Below are 22,960 nucleotides of genomic sequence, written 5' to 3'. Positions count from 1 at the left end.
TACACATACATACACACTCACAATCACAGACCACAACCAGAGATGGCGACTCGAGTTGCACTTCTGACATTGAAAGACACGACTTGACTTGGACTCGTGACTTAAGACTCGTGAACCTTAAGTATGTGGAAAAACAAGAACCTAACCAATTGTTTGAATAGTTCTTTTCTGTCTAATCTTACGTGAGCCTCTTCCCAGTCAGTTCCAAGGAGGTAATGGTCAGTAACTTTCTCATATTGGCTCTCATGCTGATGTCAAATTCAGTCTGGGAACACAACAAGCCTTTAATCACCTTCAGGTACAAAATCTTCGAGCCAGAAGAACATACAGTCAAAGTGCATGACTTGACACAGACTCGTAAAAAATTACCTGTGAACAGCCCCGACCCACATACTGCCTATATTCTTCTCTTCCATCCTTCCACCACTTTCCCTTCATCTTTGCGTCCCATGCCTCATTGCTACTTCGTTGTTTTTCTCTCTATCATTTGGGTCCTCCTCCCGTGGAGGACTGACCGGGCTTTGCTCTCCTCCCCCCACGGCTCGAACACCGATGCTCTGTAGCGTTTTGCACAGGCTCCAATGAAAAAGCAATGAAACTGGTTCTTCAGGCCACGCCCTCTTCCTGCTTTAGCGTGCGAGTGTGCCTGTCTGTCTTTATCTCCACAGGCATGTTCAGTATATCACAGATGAAGAACCGACCGATGATCCTCATTGGTGGGTGACCCAGCTGTACGTAATTGTCCTTTGCCCCATTGTCAGTGTTTGCATACAACATTGTGTTTGCATAGAACACAGTGTTTGCATAGAACATTGAGTTTTATTCACACAGAATTATGCCTTCTTATTAATCAAGAGTTGATAATAATCGCATGATCTTTCACATATTTGCTTCCTGTTCATCAGCCGGGGAATGTAGAGGGCCTGTGTCTACAGTGAGAGACGGGCACATCCTCCACACTCCCCAAATAGCTCTCACAGCTCGAGCAGGGCTACAGTTTCTACCACCATCTTACCTACACTGGAGGGGCAGAGCTCCCGCTGGTGCTTTGGCCGTGCACGCGCTCACTTCAGCAAACTCTGACATCTGTGAAAACGACACCCTGCTGCATGTTCCCCCGGCCTGCCAGGGAAGGAGACGAGCTTCTCCCGCCGTGTTCGGCAGCGACGCAGCGGCAGTTTCTGATTCCCACCATGCTTCCATTACCGCAACCCGCACAGCCAAGTTTGCACAGCTGAAACACGCACACAGACTCGTGGGTGGTGCTATGCGCGCCCCACTGCGGCACCTCCGCTATTCCTCTTCCCCACCCTCCACCCATCTCCTCCACAGCGCCCTGCTGGCAGCGCGGCAAGTTCTGCGCCAGAGTGCCAGGCGGCGCCATGACCTAAACTCCGGCCCCAAGGGCTTTGACGCATCGCTCACAGACCCCCGCATCCCGAGCCAGGATGGTGCTGCCAAGCAGCTGAGTCACACGGATGAACGAGGCCGAGCCTCCATGGTCAACGTGGGTGACAAAGCAGAGACGTTCCGCACAGCCTCAGCCGGCGCTCGCGTCCTGCTCGGGCCCACCGCGTTCAGCCTGGTCCACGCCAACCAGCTGAACAAGGGTGACGCTCTGTCAGTCGCACAACTGGCAGGCATCATGGGGGCCAAACAAACTTCCTCTCTCATACCTCTGTGCCACCCTCTGGTCCTGGACCACGCTACTGTCACTGTGGAGCTGCTGGAGGAGGAGCATGCGGCCATTGTCTTGGCGACCTGCCGGGCGACCGGCCGCACAGGGGTGGAGATGGAAGCGTTGACGGCAGCGACGGTCGCCGCACTGGCACTCTATGACATGTGCAAGGCAGTCAGCCGTGACATCGTCATTACCGACATCAGATTACTCAGCAAGACGGGAGGTCAGCGTGGTGACTTTCAGCACTCTACCTTAGCCAACCACAGCAAACCAGTTCCACTCCACTAGCACATGTAGAAGAGCCACGACTGACCTAATGCAATCATATCGGCCTTTCCACAGAGTTTTATAAATCCAAGTTGATGCATCTCCCCTTAACTAGCTTTTACTGACATCAGCACTGTGCCTTTAGAATCTCCTGTAATTGTATTAATACTTTTTCAGTGTTATACTGCTTTTGAAATCAATTTCCTGAAAAACAAACATTGCCATGTCTGAATAGACTAATCTCTCTTTGCTTATTGAGAATAACTTCTAAAAAATAATGAGTGGTCTAACAATAGCCGAACAGTATTTTTGCTCTGGATATATTTTGATAATGTTAGAATTGTATGTAGGTTCAGATAAGAGAATCAGAGGTGCATTTGACACACTAGTAATGGTGTGTGGAGTAATGAGATCATGATGGGTGTTTTTATTCCTATGGACTTATGGCTCCCATCAGCATCTTCATCAGGGTCTTGGAATTCACAGCGTCAGACTGTTACATTGCAGTCATGCTCTCTGGGCGTCTGATTTGGAAGGTGATACGGCCCACAAGTAACTGGACAGTGACAGTTTTTACTGTTTTGGATCTTTTCTTGAAAAAAATCTTTACTTGGTTATGCACTGAATGTAATGAGGGGGTATTTATATCCATACTGTGTGAAGCATATGAACTGCTGAAGTAGCTGATGTGATTTTTTCAGGACCCAAAATGAAATGTTTTTGACTAGCCAAGTCAGAAAGTCAATCTGAAAGCCAGTAAAGCTGAGTCTGGTGCCTGCCAGAGCATCTGAGCCAAACTAAGGTCTGCACACTTGTGGCAGTGATGGGCTGTAAAGGATTTGTAGGTATTAAATATGTCCCCCCCCCAAATTAAGCTTTTTTCCAACACAGCACTTGTGGTCCCTCTGAAATTGGAAGAGTACAACTAAAAGAACTGAATCCTATATGGGCTATACAAATAATGCCAATATAATATATATATATATAACCCTAACCCTACATGGGTTATCTAATACAAATAATGCAAATTTAAAAGATGACATTCTGCAGGTTAAAACCTGTAATGTGGCACTGTTTCATTTCCAAACCGACATGCTGGCACTGAGAGCCAAAACAAACAACTCACTGTCCAACTACTTACCAGTTCATTGTACACTACTTAGGAAACCAAAGATACTCTAGAAATAGTACTACACTACACCAGCCTTTACTACATCATAGTATTACACTATGCTGTTCTCTCGCTAGACACACAAGCTTTCACATCAACATTGATTCTAAGGTTGTTCTTCAGTAATGGTGCACAATTAGCCCAATGGCTCATGGAACTTCACAGAATTCAAGATCATAAAAGTTGTTAAACATGAAACATACAGTGTGTAATTTTCCATACTGATTTGGTTACATAATTGAAGGCTTTAATTAGTCATTTTGGATTTTAAAAAGTCTTGTAAACTTGTTTCAACTGAAAACTAACGATAAGAATAATAAAAGGCCAGTGTTTGTAATTTGTCTCAGGAGGTAACTTTCTTACATTAACTGACACCAGCAGAGGGCAGTGTTGAGCTTTGTTCAGACTATGTTAGAGATCACACACGAAATGCAAGGAAAACAGGTTTATTTTACCCTACAAAAGGACGCATGGCGAGCAAAAATAAACAACTATAAAATGAAAGCTTTCCAGACTCAACAAGAACGAAAAACCTATCTGACATACAAGAACCACAGTATAGTTATTCGTATTTATACTTTTATGACATTTCTTGTTGTAATGTGTATACATACAAAATATAGCAAACTACGGCAAATAAATAGATAATCAATTTACAGGGAAAAAAATGGAACATTCCTCAATATATTTTTTTTTCCTTTTTACTTCCCCTCCCCCCCGCCCCCCGCCCCACACAACTATAATGGTGTACAAAATATTTCAGAACTATACATCTTTTGGGCGACGTGTTTGTCAAGTCAACCTTTAAAAATACTCCCTCTGCACAATATACAACCTGTCAGAAACTCAAGTGCAGCTTTCCACAACTGATACAAAAGGTTGCAAAACTCTTATGCTGGTGTCACAGGCAGTGACTTACCCATAAAAGGAATCTACTGTATTAAATGGTCACACTTGCATGCTACTTCAGAATCTCTCTCGCAAACGTCAAGTGCATTACTGGACCACAGAAAGGTGAAAGACAAACATTCAGTTGAAAAGCTGCAAAAGCCAGTACTGCCCCCTGAGGCCATGAGCTCTGGTGCACGCCGATACACTTTTAAGTGTTCCGTTTAATAGAATTACATTCTCTATATTTATCTGCTCTTCATTGTGTCACCATGTGGTCACCTGACCAAAGTCAAACGTATTTAAAGTCTGTATGGCTTTTCTTGTGCCTTTGCGAACTGATCCATATGAATCTGTGCAAACTGGGTCCATCTTCTCTGTAGACAGAGGTTCAGTTCACTCCGGAGGGGGAACAGGGCCCAGCTGTTTACAACTATTTAGAAGGGTCCCAGTACATTACCTAAGAAAATATACCTAACCAAAAATGCATTCTCCAATTCCTCAAGCCCACTGTCTTTCCTGTATAGAGCTGTGTGAGCGTAGCCACTGTGGTGCAGGAATAGCCTGTCCTGCAACGGAAGTGCATCAAGCAACAAGCTACATTTATTATTATTATTTCCATTTTGCCTGGCCAGTCAATGACCAGATATAGCCCCCCCCCAAAAAAAGCACAAAACCCCCAATAATACTGATCATTCTGAATACCCAATGGTACAAGAATAAAGAATGTAAGCAGCGGCTGGTGTGCGGAGCCACACGTTTCTACCAGCTACAGCGCTGCCCTTACTGATGAAAGCATGAGCTGAAGAAGAGAATACAACGTAAAATTGATGTAAAACACCTCAGTTGACGTTAGCACGGAGAAAATGCTTATTATGCTGTTACAGTCTCGTTTTCCTTCATGGATATCTCGTTTATATTTCCCATTTGGGGAACAAAAAGCATTCCAAAGTGTCCATATTTGAGTCATTCTTTTTTTTATCTAATTCATAGTGTCTTTGTAAAGCATAAAGAACATAGGCCCCATCACCATGTTATGATATCCTCTGAAAACAGCTCTAAGTTACATGACTAACTGCAGAACTCTCACTAGCTTCAGGACCAAACGTTTCTCATCACAGCTGCAGTCTTAACACTCGTTTTGGAACAAATGAACAACTCAGTGGGATGTCTTAAAAAGGTGCAACTTGTGCTCAAATGAAATATCTTTAATGCCACTTATTTACCACAAATTATAAGTGTAGATACTAATTTGCTATTATTTGGCCATTATTAGTAGGATTGGGTACATTATCTTTTTCATGTACCCAATTCAGCTCACATGAAGTAAAGTATAAATCAGGTTTGGTTAGACCAGTTAGCCTGAGGTCAGTACTTTTGGTATACGCTTATTAAAGGTGGGAAATGGGACTAAAGAAAGCGGCATCCAGGCCCTTCTTTTCCATTAATGTTGAGAAGGAAACCTGTCCCCTCTCAGAAGAGAATTCTAAGGAAAAACATGGAGCATAAATAGCAATGTCCTGTTTCTGGCTTGTGGAAAATGTGCTCTATTAATTCAGTGATAGAAGGCAGCTTGAACTTTAACTCCTAAGGCTGTCTAAGGTACAAGTATATGGGGGAGAGTACACCATGCATGAGAAATGAGAGCAGACGTAAGTGCAGCCGTCAGACTGATCTTTCAGGGGTTCTGCCGCTGGGCATGTGGGGCAAAGTGGAGAAAAAGAAAACACACAAAATGGTGCAAATACAGACAGACAAACTGCTCAGGATGGTGGTAGTCGTGTCTGCTAAACCCTCAGTCTGGTCGTACCTCAACCAGAACAGGTCAACACATTGCACTCTACCTCAATGACCTCACTAGACCTGGTACCACAAAGAAAACTGCATTTTACCATGCAAAATGTTCTCCAGGTTTTCACACTTGTAATCCCACTTCTTTCGCCATAAGGGCTTTGACCGTACCCTTCTTCACGTTCCTCTTTTTGACTTCTTAGTCTCTCACCCTGCCATGGTCATGTGATCCATGGGCCATTGTCCATGCGTTTGCCACATTTGTCTTACAGATACAAGAACTCTTAAAATACATGTCATGAAAAACAACATGAACAAAATAATATATGAGGGGGAAAGGTGGGTTGCATGGTGACCCTTGAGATCACAATTGACTGGTTTCAAGGAGATCGCTGAAGATGCAAACACAGGTCTGTATACAAGACGCAGTCCGCATATACTGCTGGTTAAGCACCTGTGACCCAACGATGATGGATAGCAGGAGAATTAACAAACACTGGTGGCACAGCAAGTTATTTTGATTTGAAGGATTACTGGACTAAATGAACTGGTCTCTGAACTGAAAACAGCTGTGTCCTTTAAATTGCCATCACAATGAAGGTCTGTTCACTGTTCCGATAATCCACATGGACCAGTCTGACTAGGTATATATATGTGTGTGTGTGTGTGTGTGTGTGCTTTTCTATCAAATTAAATGACTTCATAAGAATTTCAAAGCATTACAGGTACAAACTAGAAAATATATGAAAAATTAAAAAAGGTTTTGAAATTAGCATGTTTGCTTTTTAATTTTTTTATAAATAAATATATAAATGCTGTTCTACTTGCATTTATTATCATGTACTACATATTTACCATTTTTTAATTTTTTAAATTTTTTTTGCTTTTAGCACTAAGTAATGCCATTGCATCTCATCTTTTGAGCTTCTTTCAATGGGCTTAGGAAAAACTGTGTTTAAATGACTCTTTTTTGACACGTGCCTCCAGCACCGTGCCGTCACAGAGTGCTTCGGCACCTGGGCATGTCTTTCCACTGGAGGTGCTGTGCATTGTCAAACATCTCCAGCTCGCCTGCTGGCCTTGGGAGTGCCATCTGGCCAAGGAGGCACTTGGGAGGAGGGTTGTCCCAGCCACCGGTGCTGTGACCACAGTGTCCTGTTACCCTAGCTGGCCATTACGTTAAGGGCTTCTCCTCCTGTCTCCAGATACATGGCAGACAGATTCTTCTCACTGCTAGCTGAATAACAGCTGGATCCATCGTTCAGCTGGAGTCTTGCGCTGCCAAGAGCTACAGAGAGGAGTTTCTCTTGCTTTCTCTCTCAGTCTCTCCTTGTAGATTTCACCTACCAGTGGTAGAGAGGACATGGCCCTCTATCAAAGCACCAGAAATTCAGAGCTGGGGAGACAGTGAGAGGCACACAGGGTATGAGCACCTAACGGAGCTGACAGTCTTGCAACAAATGGGAAAGTTTTTCCCAGAAGTATTTCAGAGAATTCCCCCATACCCAGACCAAATTCTTCATAAGCTCAACTAGACTGGCCCATTGCCAGCCAGTGCTGTTGGCCATGGCACCAACTGGTGATCTGGCATTGTAAATCTTCTCTGTAGTTCTTCTGTTCCTCACAATTCGCTTTGATGAAAACACTGAAAGGCTGTGCATGTAGGTACAGAGGGCAAAAGCCCATGGCACATGAAGTGTTGAGGCAATGTTTTTGGTTGACCCAGAGCAAAGAACTGTGGGACATGTAGGGGAGGAAGACCATGTGGGATTTAGAAATAAGAGCGAGACTACAGAAAGCTTAATGAGCACAGTGCTGTAGGAATTTCCGGCACAAAGAAGACTATCCACCGGCAGTCTGGGAGTCCACCCGTTTTTAACTTGTGAGTCATTGTGGGTTTGAAGAAGATGCAAGTGAAGATGGAGACATATGGCAGTAAGTCTTTTCCTTCAGGCATGGTACGGTCTCTGAGTAAAAACAAAGGTAGAGGTCAGTAGTTGACCTTGGTGATCGGTCGCTCACGCCCACTGCCCTCTACGAGCTGGTTGACAGATCGCTTGCGGTTGCGTTTGAGCTTCGAGAGGTCCTTGTCGAAGACCTCCCCCGAGCGCAGGGCCGACACGAGGTCATCGAACTCGCCCACCTCCTCGGCCGCACTCCCACCTGCATTCTTTTTGGCCCTCCTCTCTCGCTCCCTCTGCTCCTTCAGCTGGGGAGACACACGCGCCTCATTAGCACACACTAAACTCACAGAGGAGAGGAGACTTAGATCTTATTAAAACCAGGCCTGTTACAATTGTGAAATTTTATTTTGTTATTAGCTTGCATGCAAACAGATGTGATTACCAATTAATCTTTTTAAAATTCTGAATAGTTTATCTGATAATTGTATTAATAATTAAAACTACAATGTCAAGATAATAATGGTTTAAACGTTTTAATAAGATTTTACATATTCTGACTGGTATTCACTATAGTACTGGTAGCAATGAGTTTTTCCCCAACTTTGCAGTTGACCGTGAAAAACTAAAGTGATATAAGCCTCAGCTGTTCTGAGTATACCAGGCATTATGTTTGCAATTATGGAAATTCAATAAAACAAATGGCAGCATCAAACAAATCCAATTAAGCTGATTGATGTCCCGAAAGAGGCCAATGGCCAACAGCGAAATCCTGAATAAATCAGTATGCAGAGTCTGGCTACCCCTTACTCAAGCGCTTCTCACCTATGGTACAGCTCCAGATCCTAACCCTGGATACGGACGCAGACGTGCGTTTGTTTGGGCGTGCATCACCAGATGCTGGCCTGTGATGTCACGTGCCCGGAGGTTTCTAAGTGTACCGTTTTGTTTTCAGTGTGTGTGTCTGTGAGCTAAGGAGCACAGCATCCTCTAACGTGTATGATGGTTACAGGGGAAGTCAGAGAGGCTCTCCGGTTCCCAGACTCTTGCCACTCTCTTCACAGGCCAAGCCACATTCCCAGCATTCCCTGGGGGAAGCTGCTGGTTGGATAGGCTGAGAGGGGAAGGAGACGGGGGGCGGGGGGGCCACTTCTGACAGCTGATCTGATGGAATAACCATTATGGAATGATTATGCCCCCTCCCCCTTAGACAAATAATAAACAAGGCACTGAAATCCAGGCTCAGCTCTCTGACCAGAGGGATCCTCAGCATGGGAGGAACCGAGACAAATGAAAGAACTTGGGATGTGAAAAAGTAAAGGAAAACATGATGCAGGACCGGGGTGGCCCCTTATCTTCAGTCTGCTTGGCACTTTGATCGACAACTAAGTGCTCACGAATGAAATGAGGTTGTGAGACCTTAAGACTGCTATTACTGATAAAAGGGTCCCAAAGCCCCATTAAAAATGTCTTAGTAGCCCTGTAGAACAGAATGCGACATGCAGTCTAGCTGACTAAGATCAGAAACCATGGGAAATGATTTCCTTGCATCTGTAGAGTTATTATTAGAGAAATAAAAACTCTTCTGTGAGTTCTGTGCGTGTGTGTGAGAGAGAGAGATTGATTGAGAGTGAGTGAGTCACCATGGCCTCCATGCGTGCTCTCCTCTCCTCTTCCTCCTTACGACGCTGCATATTCTCCAGGTCCTGCCTCGCTTCACTGAAGGACTGCAGGAAGGTGTCGAAGATGCCGAAGAACTCATCTGGCTGCATGCGGCCCTCCTCCTCTCCAAAGTGCTTCAGGGACTTGGCGAACTAAGGAGAACAGGAGGAGGACAGAGGAGCATCTCCGTGAGACAGAGAAGTACTGTGGCTTTGGCAGGACCTTCCGCACTCTGGGATGAAGACAAACATCCCAAAGTCGAAAGCAGAGCAGGCTGTTTAGTATGCATAAATATTTCACTATACTGAACGTCTGCTTATTCTTACACAGAGGATTTTGCATGCAACCAACAATGGCAATGTGAAAACAGCCATACATAAACACACAGGTCCATATGGACGTCAGCGATGTGCTGTGAAGCCCAGAGGCAGGGGAGGTAGAGGCAGGGAGGCAGAGGAAGACTGACAGCACAGCAGTGTGCGTGCAGCCTCACGTGGCTTGGCTGCTGTGGCTTATCTGCTTGCTTATCTGTGTATGGAGGGGACTACGTCAATCACAGCCACATTAACCACTGTGTACACTAACAAAACAAAACAAAAAAAGAGGCCCCATTTGTCCTGTGTGCGTGATGGATGAGGTCACGCCTGATTTGCCTACCATATGTCCTTTCTTATCACTACCACCTGTCCACTGACCACTGCCAGAGGAACAGGGAGAGAGAGAGATGGGGAGGGGGAATAGAGAAATGGAGAGGGAGTGGTATTCTGGACCACTACCATAATTCTGAATCTCCTTTATTTTTGTTTTGCTCTGAAGTTGATTCATTCATTTTCAAGGCACAGTTTGGCCAGCTCTTGACTTGGCTTCAACATATGTATAATGTGTAAAGAGGAACTGAACTGGTTTTGCTCTTCAGGAGGGGCTTGGTACAGCATGGTTTTAAAACCTAAAAGTAAAGCCCTCCATTTAGACATAATTCCAGCTCTAAAAGTGTAAATCCATTTTAAGGGCAGACAGCTCTGACTGCCAAGAGCACCCTGAAGCACAGTCGATTTGCTCTGGAGAGCTCTGTATAGCATTTATTCTGGCTTCTGAAAGCTTCCCTCCCGCTAGGAGTTTGGCCAGGTTCTCTGCCTCTTCACTGTGTGAAGCGGCGATGCATTAGCAACTTAGCATGTTAGTTTTTGGGTTAAGAAGAGCATTCATCAAATCAGGGAAACTAAGAGAAAACTAAACTGCTGGTGTTGAAGGAGGTGATGATACATTAGGCAAACTATCCCTTGCCAGCGATGCTCATCATCTATGAAGTACTTCCAGCTTTCACAAGACATCCTGTGCACCTTTGCAAATGCATTAGACACTGTTCAGTGCCTTGGGGCTTGTTATACATTTCCCTGGATCCGATCGAGCCCAAGATTTATGCTAATTCAGGGCTACCTTGGAAGATGAGGCCAGATGTGAGTCTAGTTAAAAGAGGAGTCTGGTCTGTAGGAGTCTCAGTCTGTAGGAGTCTGTGTCTGTCCCCAAGCAAGGAGAAGTTAGGTCTGCAGGAGTGTGAGTCTGGCAGTCTGTGGGGAGGTGTCTGGTCTGCAGGAGTGTAAGTCCAGCCCAAGTCAGTCTGAAGAGAGAGGTCTGATTTGCAGCTGTGAGAGTCTGGCAGTTTGAGGGATGAAGTCTGTTCTGCAGCTCTGAGACTTTGAGCGTCTGGTCTGCAGGACTACAGAGCTGCATTAATTTCCCCTGCAGCGAATGCAATTTTTAAGGGCCAAGCTTTTCCCTTGTCTCCCTGAGCAGCCATTTCATTGTTTTTATTACACTCCTTAAATGAATAATTAGGCGGGCGGTGGGTAGGAGCAGAGAGCAGGACTCGCGGCTGGGAGTGTGGTCTGCCCACTGCCTGCCCATTCAGTGTAGAGGAGCAACTCTGTTCAACTCCTTCAAAACACACTGTCCTCCACTACCAACGAAAGGGTACAGAGATAAGAAGTAGGGGGACCACATGCATGCACAGAAAGAACCGTTCATTCGTTCGTTCACGCGCACGCACGCACACACAGATGCGCACACACACACACACACACACACACACACACACACACATAAGCACCTTGACCCATTAATTTCCAGGAAGGCCTTTTATGTTTTTAAGAGATGGATAGCTAGCACATCTGGACGCTAACTGTCCCAATTTCAAAAGGGAAGTCTCTCCAGTGTAGGAAAGGCTCTAAAGAAGTCAGTCATCGGGCTTCCCCAGCATATTCAAGCCAGCGCACTGAGCCAGGAGGGTCTCTCCCCCTCTCCCTGTTCTTTCCCCCATGGTGCAGAGATGTTAGGGCCTGGCTCACATGTGAGCATCGCAGAGCTGCTTGTGAGGTGGGGAATGGAGAGCCCAGTGGGGCCCCTCTCCGGAAAGCCCATCCCCACAGCCCTCAAACAAAGTCTACCTCTCCGCTCACTGCCCTTTCCCCCCGGCAACACACCCGCACAACACAGACGGCCGGTCAAAGACTGGCCGGCTGGGGAACGCCTCACCTCTCCATGATGACTCTCAGAGCAAGTGTAAAGAAAACATTCAGAATTAGGGACTTTTTTGGGGGGAGCCAAGCCCTGTCTTGTGTTCCATTGATGTGAACTCCTTTGGGCAACTGCATCCGGCTTATATGAAAGATCTGCAAAATGAGATCTACTGAACAGAGATGAGAGGTGGATTTCTTAAATAAACATGCTAATACGTTCATTATAATAGGCTGCAGAATAGTGGCAGTCCCAGAAAACTGGTGCAAGTAAGTCTGAAAGTATGAAGTCAGCAGAGGTGAAACCTGAGAGGTACACTAAGGATAACAACGTTTACACTAGGACTCACAGAACATCTAATCTGAACTAGGCTGGACAGCACATCTAGCCGAAGGATTCTCACCTTGTCCTTGGCCTCGCTCAGCAGATCTTCTAGCTCGGAGAAGCTGAAGCTTGCCACAGTGATGAAGTCGCTGACCACAGGCACAAACTTGTCCCCTCGGTCTCTGGTGTGGCTCTGCTGGTACTGGAGCTCCTATGGGTTTGGGGCAGACGAGGCAGGGTTAGCAGGCGACCTGGGGCTTTCTTTTTTGTTCTCCTGCCATCACCTCTTGATCGACCCTTAACACGGTGTGCATGCTTCAGGCTCCTCTTTCTTAATTACTTGATTACTATGTGCACTGGCGTGTGTTACTGTTAGTTGTCTTGCTGTCATTTCAGGGATCAGTCTCAGACTGGGGCTGTGTGTGAAACGGGAGGGGCGAGAGGACAGTTCGAGCGCCTGTCGAACGTGCTTCAGTCCCTCTTGCATGCTGAAGCTTTGTAAACATGACGAGAGGCAGCATGCGGCTGAAGGCGACCTCCATGAATTCACAGCATGACAGCACAGCCAGTAAGTGCTTCAGATCTTTCGCACCTCATTTAAATGAATTAACATTCACCCAGGAGACAATGGCAAAATGGAACAATCACACACAAACGCACACAGAGACAAACACGTAGGGACTCTACACATACACATTTTGCCTCCCATGTCGCAGTCCTTTCTACTATATTAAGGTGGTTTCAATAGTCCCGCTTGTTTGAATGCTTGGTAGTTAAAATGCCAATCATTCACCTCAATATTTTTCTTCATAATATGTCTTCACATTAGGTCATAAAAATGAGTAACAAAACTTACTGCCTCTAGGGCCTTAAGTCCACCCTTAATACTGTAGACTTCCTTCTCCAGTTCAGCCAAGCTACAGAACACAGAGAAACAAGTCAGTCACAAAGCCAATTTCACCCTATGTCTCCAAAAACCAAAACTTGTCCACAAATAATGGTACATATTATGTACGCAAAGTTCACTAGATTAGGTACAACGACCATATTTCTGTTACTGAAAAAGAATTCCAGTGGTTAAATTGTAGATTGTTTGATTCAAGCAATAACAACAGGTGTCTTCATGTTTTACTGCATTTAATTTTGCAGAATGCATGCCAAGTCGCATTAGGAGAAGGCAAGCACTCACTTGACTTTGGCTGCATCGGGTACACTGAGCAGGTCCTGTTGGATGTTCAGGATATCAGGATAGTTCTTCTCAAAGATCATGATCAGGTAGTGCAACATGGTGATGTTCCTGAGCAAGAGAAGCATACAGCTGTTGAGAAGCTCCAAGCACCGACGTGCATCACGGACAAATGTAACTTTAGTTTCTCAAAACAATCACAAATGTTCCGTCCCGCATGTTCTCAATACACTGCAAATGCGCTTATGATCGTGACTGGCTCTCTGTTCCTGAGCCAAGCTGGAAGGCTCTTACGGTGTGGCATTCAGTCAAACTTCGATTATTCTGGATCTGGACGCAACCTAGAGTTGCGAGCCAGCGCAGCACTGACCTGTCTATGCTTGACTTGGTGTCTGCTATCTTATTGAGGCTGGACACTTTGAAGCCGTAGGCATTGCCCCTCTGGCCTTTGTTCAGGAAGTTGCCGAAGGCCAGGACCACCTCCAGGATCTGAGTCAGACGCTTGCTCCGGATCACCTCGCGAGATGCACACAGAATAGCTGAGGGGAGAGCAGATGGAGGAGGAGGAGGATGAAGAGGCTAACATTCCTTATGATTCACACTTTACAGAGGTCATGGAATAAAGGTTTCTTATAAAACAGCGACAAGTAAGGTATACAACATTTATATAACATTGTCCAGGATGAGAACTCTCTCTATATATTTTTCAGTATAATTGAGTTTTTTATCTTATTTTATATATTACTGCTCCACAATATGTTTTCCATTTATTTGTTTGTTGAACACACAAAAAGAACTCAAGAATTGCTATACTGCTTTAAAGGCTAAAGGAGTTTCCAGTCCAACTGTAGTGACAGCTGCCAAGCAGCATATGGATTTTGTATCTGGTCTTTATTACAACCATTCAGAACACAATCAATTGATGCAATCAGTGCCAGAAATGTGTGTTCAGACTGCAAAGGAGCTTACTAAGACCAGACTATGTCTGTCTTCCTCTTTGTCTCCTTCCTGCTTTTTTTTATTTATTTATTTTTTTTACATAAATTAATTTCTCAGGAACACAGAGGAAAAACAAAACCCCCAAGCCACAGGCACTACACGTAACTGTACTTAACTTCAACATGCACTATGAACTGTAGCATGGTATTTATAAAAAGAAAAGGACATGAATTCTTGCATCAGTTTGTTTTAGAGGGTGCACTGGTCTCAACTCTGGATGGCCCTCTATGTACTGGGATTCCCTCAATAAGCTCACGCTATTGAAATCCTGCTCCCAGCTTCCTCCTCACCCTCTCGAACAGGATCTGCTAAAGTCGGCCTTGGCGTCACGGCCAACCACTCAAAATGTCCCTATGCTGAAATAAGTGAACATGGGATGCAGGACTGGAGAAACCCCAGCCACCATTTAATGGTAGTTGAAACCATTCTCCCTAGTCTCTAAAGCCAAATAAGACACTACTGTTCCACCTCAGTCGCCTGGGTGACCTCTCCTTTGTTTTCTATGCTCAGACAGGACATAGCAGGTGAAGGGACAATTTTACATTTACCGTTTAACCTCAATATACTATTCCACCCAAAGCACCAGCCAAAAAGAAGCAGCAGACAAACAGGTGTGGTTACTAATGTATCTTGTTAGCAAAAGAATGAGTGTGTGTGTGAGAATGTGTATGTGTGTGCGCGCGTGTGTGTATGTGTGTGCGTGCGCACGCGCACGTGTGTGTGTGTGTGTGTGTGTGTGTGTGTGTCTGTGTGTCTGTGTGTGTGTGTGTGTAGAGGGGTGGGGGTGTTCATGAGCTATTACAGAGGCATTCCAGGTGAGCCAAGAGCATTAATGAGGCTTTGAGTCAGAAGAATAGGTTCTGTTCACACAGTGCACTTACGCGTGTACACACACACACACACACACACACACACACACACACACACCCCTGCTTAAAAGTGCATTTTAACTCTCCGGAGCAACACAGTGTGTTTATGAGAGCAAACGCACCCTCAACATTTGCCAGCTTTCCAAAACAGCCTCCCTGGAAACCCCATTCTTTATTTGAACTGGAGAGAAATCCAAGAACAAGAGCCATACGCACACAGACTTGCTAATACTGGCTCACAAACTATCGGCCCACTTTCCCTCTTTCTCTCTCACTCTGACACACAGAAGTTATGGTCATCCCTATTATGCTCTCGGGAGAATGAACTGCTCTGTATTACTTGGAAGAGAGCTGTGCAGAGAGTCTACAGTGCTGCGTTCAGACCTACCCTCCACCTTTGGCTTGGCCTCAGCGAGTCGCTCTGCAAACTTCTTTTTGAAGAAGAGGGACTGTAGCCTGTGCTGGTAGTGGTCGATCCTGAAAGGAAGTCAAACAGCGGCAGACAGAGAGAAGAAAGGAAGCAGAAGAAGAAAATAAAGACAGTTAGCGTCTGCAGGGGAGGGTTGTTTCAAAGACCCCCCCGTAGAGCTTTTATCATTAATCAAGTACTGCAAACTCCGAACGTTCCTGGAGAACCATGAGACAGATGCGGAGCCTTTGCTGATGAAGAGGCAACAGTGTGGGGGAAGAGGATTGGGGGGTGGAGGGGTGGAGGCCTCTGGGCAAAGGGGATTTCAAAGCCCAATTATTATTCAATACGCCTTAAGAGGGAAAGTAAGGGAGCGTTTGGGGCGCCGGTGAGACTAGACAGGAGGCAGTGGGACCAAGGAGACCACAGGCTTTTGCAGTGGCTTCACAAAAGACAAAGCATGCCACGAGTGATGAGCCACACCGCAATGAGGGAGAGGGCTTTCGTTTCAAAACACGGGATGCTTTTCATCTGCACATGAAAAGAGCACTTATCTTGGCCAGAGATATACCGCACTTACATATTAAAAGGGCATGCTGCTGTTGCCGAGCAAAGCTTTACTTTGGCTTCAGCCCGCCAAAAGGGTTCTGATGCGTCGCCGCTCGGAGCGCAGGTTGCCGTGGCGAGGGGGCCTCACCTGCTCATTTCGAAGAGGAAGCGGTCAGCGCGCGCCATGCGCTCCAGCTCGTGCTTGTGCTCCTCCAGCAGGTCGATGTCGCTCTTCTCCGGGATAAACTTCAGCAGCTGCGAGCACAAGAGGAAGACAGCGCGAGCGTGCACATTAGAGGCGTCACCGTGCATGGATATGGATGTGGCAAAGTCTGAGGTGTGATCACATCTATTTAAACATTTGCTGATGCAGTAGGCAGAGCTCGTCTACTGTGTGCTTGTGTGCATTTTGCTTGGTCCTGTCCTTAGTTATCTATATTGCCCATGTACTGCTGAACTGTGTTGTACCCTATTTTTGTAAAATTTAAAAACTGAAAACATAACATGGTAATTATGTTACTAGATAGATATACATATATAATAGATATACACAGACACACACACACACACATATCTCTGTCTCTCTATCTATCTATGTGTATGTATGTATGTATGTGTGTGTGTGTGTGTGTGTGTGTGTGTGTGTGTGTGTATGTGTGTAATTAATGCTGTATATTCATTGTATTCTGTTTGGGGCTGTGTAATATAATACACAAGACACAAGCAAAGCAAACCTGCAGAGAGCCTGAATTTGAATACCTGCTCTAACATATCTTTAGCCAGCTCCTCCTGCTCATCCATCTCCAGAATGGCTCTTTTGATCTCCTCATTGCTCATTTTCAACCTGTATGGAAAAAAAAATAACATCATCATCAAACAGGGAAGCACAGGAACGCTCCACTTAAACATCACATAGGTCACATGCACACGTCAGGTCCGAATTCCTACAGCTCTGACTGGGCTGGGTTAATCAATGCAGTGTTCTGGAAGCTGTGATCAATGGACAACTGACTAAATTAGAGCTCCATCGTCCTCATGCTGTCTGACCTCATTAGGCTGTTATGTTCCCCCTGGGCCTGTTGTAGTAGACTGGACCAGAACCTTATGCACTATGGGTTTATCCCAAATGTAGCTCAGTAACAAACAGGCTGCTCTTTTATCCACATTTCACTTAATCCTACTAAATTTCATTGAGTTGAAGTTTACCAATACTTAATTTTTTAAACGAACTCTTTAAAAAACACATGTTCTTCACACTAAACTGAAATCAATATGAAGTAATACAAAAAGCTTCCTACATGGACCAAATTGCTAATGGAAGGGCTTTTCTCTTAGGTATTTGCTTAAGGAATAATCCATAGAAAAACCAATACATGTGATTGCCAACCATCGATATATAGGGCAAAGGTTAAAACTAGAGATACTGCCAAATGGTTTGTAGACTTTTTTTTTTTTATAAATAATGCTCATTTTGGAATTCTAATCCTCAGTATCTTACTTCAATAGTATCTTGGACTCTAACCTTTTGTACTGGCTAGGATGTCATCTACATTTACATTTATGGCATTTATCCAAAGGGACAATTTTTGACTGAAGACATCTTGAGTAGTTAAGGGTCTTGCTCAGAGGCCCAACAGTCATGACTTGGCAGTGGTGGGGCTTGAATTGGCAAATCTTCTGATTACTAGTAAAGTACCTTAACCACTGAGCTACCACTGCCCCATGCCCTTCTATGATGAGAGCGACTTCTAAATGTCATAAATGTAAATAGATATGTAAATGTAAGTGTAATCCTCAGTATGTGTCCCAGGTCTTCTATTTTACGGTAACTGTCTTTTTATTATAGTAGAATTCACCCTATTATCTTGAAGTGACAATGTCATGTGTCATACTACTTAACAGCTGTGGGCCTTGTGCACCTACAGGGTGATTGAGGAATGTCTGCAAAATCAGCCCAAACAGTTTGTGTTGTGAGGACTGAAAGGCACCTCTTAAGAGCCCTTACACAGCCATTAAAAAACAAGTTGACAAATACTGCAAAAATGGATCAACATGTTCAGTCAATAGCGGTAATGATGCATCTGTCATTACCGTGGAAATCTAGTCAGCTGAACACTGTGAACCAGCAACAGCACCTTTTAAAAGCAACAACACGCTCCCCAAGGGCGATGCCCATTACCCCGAGTCATTAACGTTGACGTGAAGAATGAAGGTAAGTACTGAGCCAACAGCACTGACTCATCGTTGAATACATACTTGGAGAGCAAGATAACACAGTTCTGTGCCCGCCGCCCATCGATGACAGACAGCTCCTTTACTTTCCGTGAGCTCAGGTACAAGTCGTCCATGGAACCAGTCTCCTTCTGCAGAGAGCAAGAGAGAGCAAGCATCAGACCTCAGTGGGGCTGAGTGTGCCTGGCAATCCTGTACACAGCAGCACATGCTTTGCATGGCCTTGGTTTAGGCCAACTCGGTGCAACTCAGAATGACTCATTTTACGATAAATCCTACTGAATATTTGAGCAGGATTTTAATGGTAAAAAGCATAAGCAAAAAGAGCAGTGACAGCAATGATTCACTGCTCATCAAACAAATGTGGCCTTTGCCGAAGGTGACTCCATAATTGCTTTAGCTGCACTATGTGGGTGAACTGGCTTTCCAGTTCATAAACGTGCCAAAACTTACATAAGAGGTCATGTACAGCCTTTATAGGGATTAAGAAGCAACAATAAATTTCACCCCAAGTCCATGTTTTAGACTTATGAACATCATTCCAATGAAAGAGAATATACTAGTACAGCATTGGATAAACAAAGGAAACTATGAGACGATGCAGTGAGTGGGAAAAAAAAATGAGAGCAACGGACCCATAACTTTCCACAAACCATTCAATGCACAGGAAACAGTAACGGGATGGAGCGCAGGCAGTAAGCGGGACCCGGGGCCCGAGGTGGCCGAGGCTCCAGCAGACATGGGACAGAACTTTGGCTGCTGAGGTGAGTCTGTTTCAAAAGTGCAGTCATGCTATTTATGGGTCAAATATTTTTCCTGCACTCCTCATGTTCTGAGCACAGGAGTGATGCAACAGGAAGTGAGCCTGCGGCCAAACGGGGCTCACTTCTTCCGCGGCCCGCGGCTGGTGGGATTTCGGTTTGGCAGGCAAGCTGCAGACCGCTCCTCCTCACGTAGCTTTCAGCCCATGCCAACATGCCACTCACTACCAGCCCTGCAGATGTGTTAGGCAATGGCGTGGAAGCCTTTAGGAAGTGCTGAGCTTGTGGGCGGGGTGCTTATTTTTACTGCTACAGCTACAGCTGTGGCCAAAAAAGTCTATTCCAAAATGTCAGATGAGAGGACATCAAGAAGATTTTATACCGTCTACTTTTTTTCATGTGTCAAAATGATTCCCCTCTCAACACCTCATTTAAAGCATGACAGTTCAGACATTCTCTTCAAAGATAAATCAGACAACAATATGACAATCTATGAAAATGGGAGGGAGGGGGAAAAAGAAAAAAAAAAAAAAAATCAACAAACTTCATGATGGCATCAAACATAGCACATTGAAAGTTGTGGAGCACAACACTAAAAGGCACAAAGCCAAGGTGCGGAAGAGACTTACCTGCTTGAAGGATTGGTTAGTGAGCAGGTCCTGGCAAGGTAGCCGTAGAGGGCAGCAGAGAGAGAAGAGAACCATTGGGACACATGCAGAGATTAGCATGTCAAGCTGCTGGACTAGAGAGGAAAGCTCAGCCAGGGCTGGGCTGCAGGTCAGACTACACGCAGGGCTGAATACGCCACAAACCCTCTCAGGCTCATCTCACTGATGCCATGACAGGACAAATGCCAGAAGTAACTCATGCATTTGGAAAACTATACATCCAAATAGGTGAGTATTATTTCACACTTTTGATATGTCAGAGGTTTGTAAATTGTATACCAGCCTTGTTATTAACACAGGCTGTGCTTCTGGCAGGGTTGTTGTTAACAGCTGCTGACATCGTCAGGCCCAAAGGGGCATGTGTTAGCCCAATGGAAGCACTAAAGCTACTACAGCATGCTTCAACTCTACAGCACCTCTAACACAACAAACCATCCAGCAAAGAGCGGCTGCTGTAGCTACTGCTCTCTTCTAGGAAAAGGCAAACTGCTATATCTTATTCGCACATACTTTCACAGCAAAATGCACACAGGACAAAAATGTCTGTATGATGAACTATATAGTGGATCAAGTCTAGTGCAAGTTAAAACTGGAAAACATATGCACTTAGCCAACTCTTCCATACTTGCTGCCTCTGATAAGCTGAGAACATTTTCTCAATGTCCTTCAGGTCAAGAACTTTGAAGGCCTTCAGATCATCGATGTCATGCCAAATGGTACTATTGATCTTGTTCTGTGAAAACAGAATGACAGTGTGGGAGAGTCCAAAACTGAATTCACAGTTAAAAGATAGATTCAAATTACGAAGTTTTCCAAATGTATGTTTCCCCTGAAAGAAAGCCAAAACATTACACAGTATTTTCCAACTGTACGTGCTAGTTATGGTACTTTGACTCTGTGCAATCGCCATGGTACCATGAGGTGCTCACCTCGCCCAGTTTGGCCCAGTTAAAGGACTTGAGTGGGTGCGACGGCTGAGGGATGCTCTTGGTGCGGAAGCTCGTGCCGCTGCTGCTGAAGGAAGCCGGCCCTGGTGGAGGTGGGGCTCCACTGAAGATGGGCGGTGCTCCAGGAGGAGGTGGGGGACCCCCAGGAGGAGGCGGAGGTGGCGGCGGTGGGGGCGGGCTGGAGAAAGGGAGTGGAGGGGGTGGGGGTGGAAAGCCACCCATCATGGGTGGAGGAGGAGGAGCCATGGGGCCCCCGGGTGGAGGTGCAGGAAACAGAACACCTCCATTCTGAGGAGCCAAAGAGAAGACAAATCAGCAGCTCAAAAGGCACTACAATTTTTGTAAAGATATAAAGCTAAAATGGCAATTGGGAGCACTTAAGATGATTACCATAACGAATCAGGCCTCAAGTTAGGATACCATCCCTTATTACGTCACCTAATTAAGTAGGTCTACAACAGCCATCCCATTCAATTTACCTACTCGCAAAGAGAGCAATACATAAGAGAGTAGCAGAGAGCGTTTACAGAAATGTCGCTGATCCGAGAGGACAGGTCCAAAACTTGCTCCCTGGCCGAGCGCAGCTCCACGCCTTCTCTCTGCAGTTTGTCCTTCATCTTGTTCAGAGTCTTCATCATTTCTTCTTTCTCTTGTGTTTTGGTGTCACACTCTCGCTCCTTCCTCTCAAGCCGTGCCATGAGCTCGGCGTGTTCTAAAGAATACAGCCAGACAGAAACGAATGATCATCATCATCACTTAAACTCTCTGTCTCACACACACACACACACACACACACACACACACACACGCTCACAAAGCCTCCAACATACACACACACACGCCAACATAAACACATACATGCACACACACATGCACTCATCTCAGCACACCTGTGTTGTGAGAGTACATGATTACCTTTCCTGAACCTCTCTGCCTGGTCTCTCCACTGTTTCACCTCATTCTCATTCACAAGCCTGTTAGCAGACAGAAGAACTTCAATACTTTAGGCTTCCAATGTCTCTCTCTATTGCTTTAAGTTTCCTCCACTTACCTCAATCATCATTAATTAATGCATTATTAATTAATTTGGTTTAAAAGGTGTTGTTAATCAAAAGTAAAAGTATATACACATCACTCTGCAGTCAGAGACACTGACAAAGCAGGACTGTAACTTGGGAAGGTACATGTGAAAATGAATGGGGTTATTTCCATTTGACCTCAGCAACACACGATCAGACAGTTAAACTGAGTTTTATACAGAAACAGATTTTAAATATTAAATAGCCATTTAATGACTGTCAAATGTAAACTGTTTGAAGCTTACTAGCTATTTGTCACGAAATGTCAAGATGGGTTGAGTGACAACTTGAACAGGGTCATTAAATGCTAATGCATCTTTGCAAGAGGTTTTAGTTCAGCAGTAAGACGACGAGGACTATGAGGGTTTATGGGAAGGCTTTCTGAAAAAGCCTGAAATGAAACACCTGGACAAGCGTTGCTTTCCATAGCTGAGGAGGACAAAGAGAGAATAAGAAAAGAGAATTACAATTAACTGACTACTGGCAGAACCACAGAGATGGAATGAAAAGAAAAATAAAGATGGATTCAGACAAATATGATGTATAACAGAGATTGTTGTCTCTTTCCATATAAGCAAACAGTTTCAGATATCAACACTACTGATTTACTGCAGCACTGTCATTTATTTTAAACATTCCTCCCCCACAGAGGTCGAAGAAAGAGGAGATGAACTCGATGGCGGATGCCAATGCTGTGGAAGTAAAATAAAAGGCTACCAGCCAACAGGAGGAAAAACATTCTCTGTTTATGTAGGACAATTTATTCTTACCGCTAGAGGAACCATGTCAGGCCAAAAGGCTATTAGTGAAAGCAGAAGATCCTTGTCAGCGCTGTAATGCCACCTCACTGAATAGGAATGGCCTTACGTAAGCTTCAAAATTTTGTTGTTACTGTTTGCTACTGGAAAGAATTACACTACAGCATAAAAATTAGATAAACTAAGTTCAGTAGGAGCTGGCAGAGAGGCTAGGATCAGGCAAGGTTTTCCTAAGGAACACTTTCCAATCTTGCCTTCAGACTGGAGACTAAGCACATTAATCATAGCCCTTGGCTTGCTTTGG

At 44.9% G+C, this 22,960-nt stretch overlaps 2 protein-coding genes across 16 annotated transcripts in view; one reads left to right on the top strand and one right to left on the bottom strand.

Moving 5' to 3' along the window:
* Positions 1-3,456, top strand: part of mocs1 (molybdenum cofactor synthesis 1) — a 12,688-nt gene extending 9,232 nt beyond the window's left edge. Inside the window, exons 10-11 of one of the 2 annotated variants that reach the window (XM_035532908.2) lie at positions 669-716; positions 906-3,456. In XM_035532908.2, the coding sequence (XP_035388801.2) occupies positions 669-716; positions 906-1,969 (1,112 nt within the window). In that variant the 3' untranslated portion in view covers positions 1,970-3,456. Of the gene's footprint in view, positions 1-668; positions 732-905 lie in introns of both variants that reach the window. The other variant, XM_027001455.3, reaches the window with a different exon arrangement.
* Positions 1-22,960, bottom strand: part of daam2 (dishevelled associated activator of morphogenesis 2) — a 91,892-nt gene that overhangs the window by 10,798 nt on the left and 58,134 nt on the right. For 4 of the 14 annotated variants that reach the window (XM_081722293.1, XM_081722296.1, XM_081722295.1 and 1 more), the window contains exons 12-26: positions 22,304-22,327; positions 21,735-21,793; positions 21,347-21,531; positions 20,802-21,107; positions 20,498-20,605; positions 19,834-19,863; positions 18,468-18,574; positions 16,971-17,055; positions 16,360-16,466; positions 15,642-15,730; positions 13,756-13,924; positions 13,389-13,496; positions 13,056-13,116; positions 12,279-12,410; positions 9,343-9,513 (exon numbers count right to left, since the gene is read on the bottom strand). In XM_081722293.1, the coding sequence (XP_081578419.1) occupies positions 9,343-9,513; positions 12,279-12,410; positions 13,056-13,116; positions 13,389-13,496; positions 13,756-13,924; positions 15,642-15,730; positions 16,360-16,466; positions 16,971-17,055; positions 18,468-18,574; positions 19,834-19,863; positions 20,498-20,605; positions 20,802-21,107; positions 21,347-21,531; positions 21,735-21,793; positions 22,304-22,327 (1,741 nt within the window). Of the gene's footprint in view, positions 1-3,549; positions 8,008-9,342; positions 9,514-12,278; positions 12,411-13,055; positions 13,117-13,388; positions 13,497-13,755; positions 13,925-15,641; positions 15,731-16,359; positions 16,467-16,970; positions 17,056-18,467; positions 18,575-19,833; positions 19,864-20,497; positions 20,606-20,801; positions 21,108-21,346; positions 21,532-21,734; positions 21,794-22,303; positions 22,328-22,960 lie in introns of those variants that run through there. The other 10 variants (XM_081722302.1, XM_027001449.3, XM_081722303.1 and 7 more) reach the window with 7 other exon arrangements.

This window comes from Electrophorus electricus, chromosome 10 (genome assembly GCF_041902795.1).
Source record: "Electrophorus electricus isolate QZ-2024a chromosome 10, ASM4190279v1, whole genome shotgun sequence".
In the NCBI taxonomy this organism is placed as follows: Eukaryota; Metazoa; Chordata; class Actinopteri; order Gymnotiformes; family Gymnotidae; genus Electrophorus; species Electrophorus electricus.
This window is presented reverse-complemented; position numbering and strand designations above follow the sequence as displayed.